Here is an 11,351-nt window from a genome sequence, read left to right on the forward strand (position 1 = left end):
CGTACTTTATTGTACTTAGAGTAATGTTAATCTGTCCAAAATCCGTTGGGACCCAAAATGGGGAGACTACAGTAGGTACAGAAAGTTGTTTTTTCTAAATGGCCAAAATCCAAAATGGATCATAACCTCAAATTAAAGATAGTAGTCTGCGCTTTAACTCCATAGTGATTGTATCATTGAAATGCAGTGTAGTAATAGTGATCTTGAGGTAATGTTGGAACCTGCCATCATATGCTACATGTCTTCTCCATCCTGTTCATGTAAGCGCCGAGATCTTGATGTTTACGAACAGAGAGGATGGCGGGATACCTGTTCCATCTTTTGACTGAAGGTGAATGTGGCGATACCCTTGGAGGAATAGATAAAAGAACAAAATCACAGTGGTTTCAAGTCACTGAATAAAAAGCAAATGTAAAGTTCAATTGCAATATTATGATATTATTTTTCCCAATTAACAAACTATATACAGACATTCATCATAGTTCATTAGGTTGTTGCATATCTGAATAACTTTCAATATCGTTATATATAATATAGATGAGTACCTGACTGTATGCATGTGAATGGTAGAGTGAACTGGCCCATGAAGTCGTTCCTGGAGGTCTTGTCATAGTCCTCAACAACAAAGCGCACCAGGGCCAGCTCAGGAGAGTGGAGGATGAAATTAAGACTCTCGTTCCACAGTGGGTTAAAACCTACAGGAAGAGGGCAGCAAAAAGCAAGTTCTGAATTTGGACCCATACACAGGCTGCTGGAGTGGAGATTAGAATACATTTCTCATTTGATCAATCAGACCCACTGGACCCTGACCGTTGTTGTTGATGTAAGTGGTCTCTTGCTTTGCCTGGTCCTGTGACACTCCATAAATCTCCACTCGAACCAGAGGGTCCACTATAGAGCCCTCCTTCTGATTCACTTTAGGGAGCTGCTGTCCACTGATAACCTGACAGACACACACACACACAAACACAATAAGACCTAAACAGACATACAAATGCAAAAAACAGACACACAAATAAAAGGTGCACACTTAACAAACGCTTAAATGTCTGATTTGTGTGTGATACAGCATTTGTTATTGTTTATGAACCTTAATGGACAGGCGGAGTGGTCTGTAGCCCGCCCAGTCCTGCGGTCTCTCTGGGTCGAAGGTACTGTCACTGTTCCTCATGAAGTCGGGTTTGAGGACGTAGCCACAGCAGCCGTTCTGCCTGAAGAGCCCGTCGTTCAGGTCCATCTCCAGCCCGGCGGTCTGGAAGTTCAGCGCCACTTGGGGAACAATTAGGAAACAGTTTTTTCACATTGTATCTGTAATGTTTTCACTCACTCACTCACTCACTCACTCACTCACTCACTCACTCACTCACTCACTCGCTGCCCTCTTGAGCATCTGTTTCAAATATATCTAATTCCCCAAAAGCATACACAATGAATTTACTTAATTTTAAAAGTCAGATTTCATGAAAGCAAAGAGCTATGTACAATCATCATCTAGAGGTGGCATTCCTTGCTGGTTACCCTTACCAATCTGGCAACCCACATTCCATAACTCCTGGGGGTTGTAATTCGAGGAGTCGGTCCGCATCCCGCTTGGGTACACTCTGCTCAGCTGTCTGGTATTGTGCTGCACAAATTCTGTCCCTGCGGAAGACAAATTAATAGTAAAGTACTGAAAGATATCTCCATTAATGAATATTAATTGAAGTCGTTGAGGTTTGGCTTTCAATTTGCCCCTTTTCATAACAAATGTTGATCGTTCTTTATGTCTTTTAAGTAATTTGCTCCCATAACAGCTGTTATTCTCATGAACTCAGCTGAGGATAAATAAATTATCTACAAAGATACATTATTATAGCCTACAGTAGCCTATCATTGACGTTTTACTGTATATTGAGCTAATCTCAACAAGACTTGAGAGAGTTGGTTCTATAAGACTTAATTGTAATTTAATTTTCTGGCACACCTGTGCCCTTGCTGAGTTTCCTGGCTTTGGATTCAGAGAAGGAGGACATCTCATAACACTTGGAGTGCAGGCGAGAGTGTTGGAAGCCGTGAAAATGGACACTCTTACAGTACACCACCAGGTCAGAGAGCTCCCTGGAGAGATTGGACATCTGAGGGAAAGACAGAAAGTGCAAGTACCAATAAATTCTAATAATCCTGTTGTTTTGTCTATGGTAAGTAAGTAAAAAGCTTACTGGTAACCATTATCCACCATTTACCTCCATCCTACCTTCTCATTGAGGCACAGCTTGCCTGCTGATAGGTCCTCCGCAAACTCCGCCTCCTCGTCATCACTGACCTCATCCAACGTAGTTTCATCCCCCTCGCTGGTACAACTCTCCTCCAGGCCGCTTATCTTCTTTGCTTTTAGCAAAATCTTTCCCATGAGCTCCTATTGAAATCAGAACAAGATGCTTTTGTTCTTATGTCCTCAAAGCGCGCAGGAAAAATACACAGACCAGTAAGGGTCAAGGCTACACAATTGAAATATGTCTTTGTCTATTTAGTTTGCACATTGTTTTGGGATTGTTGAGGAATTGAATGTATCCACCCACCAACAATGTAACGATTAGTAGTTGAGTAGTACTGGATTAGTTCAGTCACCTCCTCCTCTGCCAAATGTTGCTTCTCTGCAGCTACATCATGTATCCATGGTTTCACTTTGAATTTCTCTTACTGTAATCCCTCAGATGGCCATTGAAGCAATGTGACAAAGACTGACCGAGAAGTACAATAAACCAAACAATTAACTTTGTTTCACGTTTTCTAATTTCTGCCTAGGATCTGCCTGCCATTTATACTGATTCACATGAGCATCGATAACCTACTGAGTGCTTTGACTGGAAAAGGAGCACGAAAACCATTCTGAATACTGTCTCTATTGACGTTGCCTCAATCACTGTCATTGTTTTTTAATACATCATGTTAATGGAACTACTGCACCAAGACAACTAGAGATGTAACGGTATAAACATTTCACGTCATGATTATAGTGACCAAAATGATCACGGTTATCAGTATTATCGTGGTATTGTTAAAATGTGCTGAAAATGATTTTAAAAAAAAACTACTGATACACACACTAAAATCATAAAACTGACTGAAAACCACAAATAATTAGCAGCACTATGCACTTTTTGTTTGCATAAACATTAAAACAATATGTCTTGGAGACTGTTACTAACTTTGGTTAATGCTGGAGAGTATTTACAGTGAGTTTTTCAAAGTGCAGAAATCAAACACTGTTTTAGTGATGATTTTATCGCGATAAATTTAATCGTATTTTGTCACGGTTTATCATTATAACGGTTATTGTTACATCCCTACTGTGAAGAAGGGCGTTAGGTTGAACCTGCGGTGAGGGCAGGTGCTGTGGACTCTGTCCATCCAGGGGGGCTCGCAGCAGCGCATCACCCAGGATGTGGTCCAGGTGTTGGGCCATGATGGTCTGCTGCTCAACACTGCAGTGGTTCTCCAGGGACAGGATGACAGGAAACTCAGACGCCTGACATACAGGAAGAGTGGGACGTTCAGACTGACTAAAACTGCTTTCTTCAGGCATTGGATAATAAATACCACACAGTGTTTATAAAGTTGCAATTTTTTGGTGAAGCTATAGTATCCAGTTTAGTATAAAACTATTTTAGATAGTATTTGGGTTTATACATGTAGATATTTAATTTAGAAATAGTAAGCTATTCAACAGTTATAGGCCTACTTGTAGTCAACTAATGCTCCAATTAGATAAAGGAGAGATTATCCACCTTAAAGGCATATTCCCCCAGCGTGGAGATGGCATCTTTAAAAAGGATCTTGGAGGTGAGGGTGTGGCCGTGGTACACCACCGGCTCGCCATTGGGTCCGTCCCAGCAGTCCACCTCCACACAGCGGCACCCCCGCTTCAGGGCCCTAATCACACACACCATCACACACTCAATAGATACACGTAGTAGAATACTTTGAGACCCCCTGTGTTACGCTGATGTTCCGGGAAAGTTGACCAGTAAGCTGATCAATATGTTGCCTGATCACATTTAAGAAGATTACGTACACATTGAGGAACAGGCATAATGTGTTTGAAGAAATCTGGAAACCTTTTGTTGCTTTTCTGAGAAATAGGACGGCATTTGTATAGCACACACAAGTGTCACCTTTGAGATTAGAACTGTACTGAAACCTCACCATTGTTATTGTCTTTGTTTGTTTGTTTTTAATTTTTGTCTTCATCTACTGTAATGTCTTCACCTTTATCCTGTTTTTGCGCGTTGTGCCAATGTAGTTGTATTTGTTTGTGTTACTTTTAGTTGGTGTTAGGTTTTGTCATGTGGTATTGTACTGTTGGGGGGGAGGGGGGATCGTGGATATTATTGTAATAGATAATAATATAGTTCAATAAAAACACAAAAACAACAAAAATATGTTGCCTGATCAGGGCCTACTGGTCGACTGGCTGTCCACCACACTAGGCTCAAGACAAACGGCGAACGAGCCCTTGAATCTGTGGCGCCTAATCTGTGGAATGTCCTCCCACAGGATTTAAGAACCGCAGCCTCTGTGAGCATTTTTAAAAGGCAGCTAAAGACCCCTCTATTTAGACAGGCATTTGCCTAGCCGTGTGTGTCCATATTTCTATGTTTATGTCCTGTCTCTGTAATTCATTGTACTTTTTTTCTGTCTGTTTTGGGACCCCCTCGAAAACGAGTTGGGACAACTCAATGGGTTTTATCCTACTAATAAAACAAACTTCATCGCTGAAACTAAAACTATTTTTGGTCTTACTGGATGTAGGCCTCCAGGCTGCTCTGGCCCCGGAGCTGGTCCTCCAGGAGGTAGGTGTTGTGGGAGGAGGAGATGAAGTAGTGGCTGAGAGGCTGACTCATGTCCTGGTGGAGGCCCAGCCGTCGGGGATCCATGATGGCGCCCTCTAAGGAGCACAGGTATGTCTGGAAGCCATCTATTGACATGACACCTTTCTTCTTGTCTGAAGAGAGACACAGTTCAAACTGACGTCAGAGGCCCCAAGGCATAAGTAGCTCATCATGGTATTCTGTTCTGATCATGATACAGTAGGAACTGTTGAGGCTCCTTGATTTTTTTGGGGGGGGGGTTTCTGTGAACAATAACAGTTGCCTGGAAACCTAGATAAATTAGAGCGTCATCCTTGCTTGAGGTGACTCTGGGGCTTACCGGTTTTTATCCAGAATTAATGGGTAAATTAAGCAAGAGGATTTCACCATCTTGCTGCCTATAGACATCAACTGGTAGACAAGTCTGATCTCATGAGCTCACATTCTGATAACTTCATGGATCAGTCTGGCCTCCCACTGAACCACCGCATAGAATAGGAAAACTACTGGCCAGATAATCACTGTGCCCTGATGTACTATGTGGCTGGTCAAGTTGAGACATGTGGTTCACTCTGGTTCACAATGGTTTGTTGTTCTGATTAATTTGATGTTGATCCAATCGCCTGTGGTTTAATTCTGGTACGCCCATCAGCAATTTTGAGAATACCTCATGGGAATCCATAACGCTCATAAAGGCAATTTACTGGGACACAGTTAGCTCTGGTTCAGAGTGGTCTTTACCCGTATCGGAGGGCTCATAGCGGTCAATCAGCTCCTGGGCGTGCTGTTGACTGCTCTCTACTTCCTGCTGCTCCCTTAAGAAGTCCTCCAGCTCACTGAGGGTTAATGTCTGCCCATCGCCAGAGTAGTCCTGGAAGACCTGCCATATGTCCTCTCTCTCTGTCAACATCTTATAAAACTGGACAAACTCCTTCATCTCCAAAGATTCAGATTGAGACTTATCAGCCATCTGTTGGAAAAGTCAAACAGTAATTAACCTTAATAAAAAATAAAGGCTTTTTAACTTTTTCCCAGAACAAGAGTGCTTTGGCTCCTCTCTTTTTGGTCTAGCTGTTTACCTCTTTCCAAAGAGCACCTTGTTTTCTGGTATTACTATACATCCCACAGAAGCGCTCCCCACCAGTGCTGTCTACAGTAATTAACCTTATCTTCAACCTGTCAATAATCTAGTCTCTCTTTTGTTAAGAGTTGCCTGCAGAAAATGTATCTGAGGACTTTTGGATGTTAGGGGATGGCGGGATGTTCTAGCGGGGAACTCGTATGGATCTCACCGTGAAGAGACGGAGAATATACTCCTCATGCATGTCCACGTTCATCATCTTCAGCAGTTTGCACACCTCCTTGAAGTTAATCCTTCCATCATTGTTTTTATCCGCCTTCTGAAACCAGTCCCAGATCCATCTGAAGGAAGGGGTTCGTTTAAGGGAAACACTAGCAAGGGATAGACACACAGAATAATGATGCATATTTTATAATGTATCACAATGCAGTCGATAGTGCACTGTAATACTATATGTCAATATGTCAAAACTATGTCGAATATTTGTAACTGCTATCAAGTCACTTTGAAGGGGCCTTCCTGCTCTAGTGAAGAATAGAATTGGATGGATCCCCAGGGTGAACTCTAGTTAGGGGGGGGGGGTGTCCATGTGTAGTCTGGGGTCGATATCCTGATCACATGAGCTCACATTCTGATTCCCTCCACAGATCAGTCTGGTCACGCTTTGATTCAGCCTGATTTCCACCCGTCAGATATTTACCGGGCCAATCACAACCATTTATCTAATATAGGGTGGGTTTGATACGATGACTGTACCCACTTGATGATATGATGACACAATGACTAACACACGTTGCATTGCTCTGATTGGTTGTAGGTCCAGTTGCGTCCGGAGGCATTTGGTCTGCAACCATTGAGAACTGCCCTTGGAAATCAAAAATAAACAGCAGTTTCAGACCATTGACATTTTTGCGAGTTGGGTCTGGTGAAGCCAGACTAGACAATGTGGGAATCTGATGGAATCAAGGGTTGGTGCTCCTGTGATAAGTGGGATAAATTTGTATGAAAGGAAGCAGCACTGACACCAATAATTTAATTTCTGTTTGTGGTTGTTCCTCGTGTTCCTCTGATTTAATGGTAACTAATCATGTTACTAGTGACACAGTTGCTCATTTAAAACCTTTTCGCAGACCTACATGGCCTCTGGGCCTCATCCCTGGGCCAACTTCCACTGGACTATTTCTTGTTATTTTGTTAGCAAACCTGTATATACTGTAGGCTACCATAGCCTAGATCAAAATTCCTTGACATCCAAGATGTTGCTAGTTTTGGCAGTGTCAGTGTGCATCAAAGCCCTTAGTCCCCAAAGCTGCCTCCTACAGTATAGATATGTGAAGGATACTGATCCAGCTTCTCCTTGTCATCCATGCTCTGCGTGGTGTGGATGAGTTTGCGCATGCCCCGAACCCAGGCCTTCGCTGCCTCCGCCGTTTCTGCCACCAGATCCAGGTTGCCCTGGCGACCCTGGAACACCAGGGTGAAGCAGCGTTCCGGCGGGAAATCGTCCGCGATGCTCAGCAGCGTCTCTGACTGGTGACCCTCGCGCACTGCCTGCACGTCACTCACTGAGACTGCGCGTCAACATTTTAAGAGAGGAAATAAATTCTATATGAATCTGGTGTAATTACCGTCTCAAATTATGACATTGTGTTATGCCTTTTTTTTAAGAGAGCATATGATAGACTAAAGAGGCAATGCCAGCCAGTGCCAAGTGCAGTTTGTTGGGACACACTCCCGTTATACTTACAGGTAGAGTGGCCTCTCCTTGCCCACCTAGACTTGTACCAGATCGTTAGGCCGTCCTCCATCAGGCGGAACTGTCGCTTGTTCTTTGATGTCCGGCATTTGACCTTCCTCATCGTTGACCCTGCCATCATCACCTGGATATCTTGATCACTCTGGAGACCTGCGCAGGGTCAAATATCATTTTCAAAACCAGTGTACTGAGACTTATTCCATTCAAATTATATTTAATTTATGTACACCACTGTGAACAGCTGTGCTCCGTTTATTTAAATATACAGTTCATTTGACAAATGTTCTCATTCCCTCCTTTTTTCATACAGTATGTACAGTGCATGTTTTGTGTCAGTTGATCAAACTTACGCAAGCTTTGGGGAGATTCCATTGCTATCCTTGACACATACAGTCACCAAGGGATTGGCTATGAAACAAATAGATGACAAACTGTTTTTCATGGGTCAACTATATCATTATTCCAAACACTATTTTCACTCCTAGAGTGAATTTTCTTTTCTTTTGATTATTATAAAATATATTGTCTGTTGAGATAATCCAAATACATAATGTACAAAATGGTCAAATAAGGGTGATAATCAATTACGTTTTCCACATTTTCATAACTTAAATTTGCACTCACAAACGTTTTACAGTTATAATAAAAAGCACATTTCCAGCCTGGACATACAGTACATGTACAGTTAGAAAAGACCCAACTGACCCGACCCCTATTACTCAGTCACTGTTGTCTGACTGCTCCTAGATGTACAAACTGGACAATACTTTTATTTGAGTGGAACTCCTAAAGTATATGGGTTATATACTGGATAGTGGATATAATGAAGAAATGGAAGTCCAAGTCAACTCTTAAAATTAACTAGAAATGGTGGTCAGAGAGCACAGACCTCCACCCATGAATGTATTTTGAGAGAGAGACAATGGACAAGCAGACGATGCCTTCGTCATCCAGCAGGCTGAAATGTGTTTGTTCATTGTCTGCTGTATATATGTATTAAAAGCAATTATACAACGGTATAGACCCGGTCCATTGTCTCTATTGGTCAGTTTGCATTCCAGCCTATACCGTTGTATAATTGCTTTTAATACATATATACAGCAGACAATGAACAAACACATTGTGGCCTTCTGGATGACGAAGGCATCGTCTGCTTGTCCATCGTCTCTATTGGTCAGTTTGCATTCCAGCCGTGGCGATAACCACGATGGCCCCACGCTAAAATGGAATGTTCGCACATCTTTTAATATCCACTTATTATTCACCTCTTATTATTAGCCTATACAGTGGTTATCGCCACGGCTGGAATGCAAACAGACCAACAGAGACAATGAACCGGATCTATACCGTTGTATAAAAATGAATGAATGAACAAACAAACCAATAAACACACGCCATCAAAAACATGACCTCTCACCCTGTGCTGTCACTGGGGCCGAGGTCACAGTAGCCTACAAATGTTAACAGGACACGTTTATTTACAGAAACACTATATTAAAGTTCACACAATGCGGATATATCGACAAAACCAGCACACATTTCTAGTCACTTTGCTAGCTTTTCCGATAAAAAAGTCTACGATCTAAGGTTGAAAGTTAACTATACAGCATCCAAGCACAGTACTGTGCAATTGATTGAAATTGAAAACATTATGAGTGACAAATCAGACGATGCAGCAGACGATCAGACGATGAACGGATGCGTCTCAGACCTCCGGCCTTCGTCATCCAGACGGCTGAAATGTGTTTGTTCATTGTCTGCTGTATATATGTATTAAAAGCAATTAACACTTATTTGAGAGTGTGATTTCCCTCCCCTTTTATTATAAAGATTATTTCAAGCACATGTACAGCATGCTATAATGGAAGGGGGACGCAACTATGTCATAGCACGTGTATGGACGGGCACTTTGCACTAGTTTCAATGAGTGTCAGATTCCTATTACATCTGGCTTGCTTGCTCTAGTTGGCCTGGTGTAAATGACCAATGGTTTAGTTCCAGTGTAAAACATGTAGCTTATCCTGAGACTGAAAATTAAATTAAATGGTACCGGGAAAATTATGTCACTCTACATTTTTATCTTAATATGATCCCTTCTTCAGTCTACAATAGCAGACTCTGTCCTCATTTCCAGGAAGGAGTGCAAAAGATGTTTCCTGCGGGGTCAAGGCTCCACAGTTCAAAAACCACATGTTAGTTCAGAGAGCACAGACCTCCGCCCCTGAATGCATTTCGTGGCTCTGTGCGCGTCAACATCGAATGGGTTCTAAATTGGCCCATGCTACACTCCTCCACCGAGTTACATGAAGAGCGCCCCCCTGGGATCACAGGTGGCGGTGCACTCTGGGCTCTCCTTCCGCAGACCCCAGTCCAAAACCCGTGTCTCTAGCACTCTCACACAGCTAGCTGGCTTCGTTCTAAATTTAGTTTTAATTTTGTGTAATCCTAGTCCAAAAAAAGACTGGGGGTGAATGGGTGGCTGTATTTGGCCGGCTCTGTGGCGCCCCCCTCGGGTCACAGCCAGTGGGGGGCAGTGCGGTGCACTCCGGGCTCTCCCCCCGCACCCCCAAGTCCAAACCCCGTGTCTCTAGCACCCCCACACAGGGAGCTGGCTTCGTTCTATTTTTGTATTATGTATTTGTGGATCCGGCCCGTGACTCGAATCTGCTCCAAAATGTAATGGTTCTAAGGCAGCCCATGATACAGCCCTCCACTGAGTTTCATAAAAAATCTATTTGATCGTTTCTGCGTAATCCAAAAAGTCCAAAAAATGAATGGAGGTGAATGGGCAGTCCGGCTGTGTTTGGGCGGCCCATGGACCTGCCCTTTGAGTCGGATCTGCTCCAAAATGTAGCGGACTGTAAGTTGGCCCATGCTACACCCCTCCACTGAGTCAGGTAGTTTTTGCATAATCCTGGTTCAAAAAATGAATGGAGATGATAGATGGAGATGTTTGGGCAGCTCATGGTCCCTCCCCGTGCTTTGGATCCGCTCCAAAATGTAACACAACTAGAGGATTTTTTAAATCCTAACCGATTTCAAAATCGGGTTGTATCACACACATAAGGAGAATCATAACAGATGTTCTTCTCGAGAATCTCAAATAAGCGCACGCTACAAGAGTTGAAAATAACGGCTCATCACACACTACAGGATATTATCGTATCCGAGGTAGCAATGAATGGGCTGCCAGCCAATTGGATCTGTAAACCCCTCACATTACAAGATCATCTGGGCTGAACATCGGTACCGACCAACGTTCCAGACCAGACTTCCTCCGATTCTCGGGACGGGGGAATCTGGGATAAATCGGCCCCCAAATCCTCTAGTGTTAGCCTGACATAAGTCGGACCATGCTACACCCTTCCACCAAGTTTCGTGAAAATCGGTCCATTAATTTTTGCGTAGTCCTGCTAACAGATAAATGCAGGCACACACGCACACGCAAATGCATGAACGTACCCATACACGCCACCGAAAACATTACCCATCGCCCTACGCTGTCGCTGGGGTGGAGGTAACCAGAGAGCGACACCCCTCTCAATAGCAGCGGTCATCCCCACTACACTCACACCACAAAGCACAGCATGAGCAGCCCATAGATAAAATGTCTGTTTATTTATGAGCTGAGTCTATCAAGTGATTCTATTTTAAGTGGGCCATG

General features: G+C 43.1%; 1 protein-coding gene across 1 annotated transcript; it reads right to left on the reverse strand.

Annotated features, from left to right (window-relative positions):
* Positions 1-209: 209 nt before the first annotated feature.
* plcd4b (phospholipase C, delta 4b) lies at positions 210-8,068 on the reverse strand. Its single transcript, XM_084457924.1, has 15 exons — positions 8,038-8,068; positions 7,679-7,837; positions 7,274-7,502; positions 6,143-6,272; positions 5,592-5,820; positions 4,783-4,984; positions 3,768-3,912; positions 3,356-3,508; positions 2,234-2,395; positions 1,964-2,114; positions 1,525-1,641; positions 1,091-1,269; positions 811-943; positions 546-695; positions 210-348 (listed from the first exon to the last, which is right to left on the reverse strand). The coding sequence occupies exons 1-15, from the start codon at positions 8,057-8,059 to the stop codon at positions 257-259; spliced, it is 2,253 nt and encodes a 750-aa protein (XP_084314050.1). The 5' UTR covers positions 8,060-8,068; the 3' UTR covers positions 210-256.
* Positions 8,069-11,351: the final 3,283 nt, after the last annotated feature.

Source organism: Borostomias antarcticus, assembly GCF_949987555.1.
Source record: "Borostomias antarcticus genome assembly, chromosome: 2".
Classification (NCBI taxonomy): Eukaryota; Metazoa; Chordata; class Actinopteri; order Stomiiformes; family Stomiidae; genus Borostomias; species Borostomias antarcticus.

Excerpts from the sequence above, each read along its gene's own strand:
- plcd4b (XM_084457924.1), bottom strand. The coding sequence starts at position 8,059 with ATGGAATCTCCCCAAAGCTTGC. Across the intron at positions 6,273-7,273 it reads GACAAGGAGAAGCTGGATCA|ATGGATCTGGGACTGGTTTC; the intron begins GTATCCTTCACA and ends CCCTTCCTTCAG. Across the intron at positions 1,270-1,524 it reads GAATGTGGGTTGCCAGATTG|TGGCGCTGAACTTCCAGACC; the intron begins GTAAGGGTAACC and ends TTGTTCCCCAAG.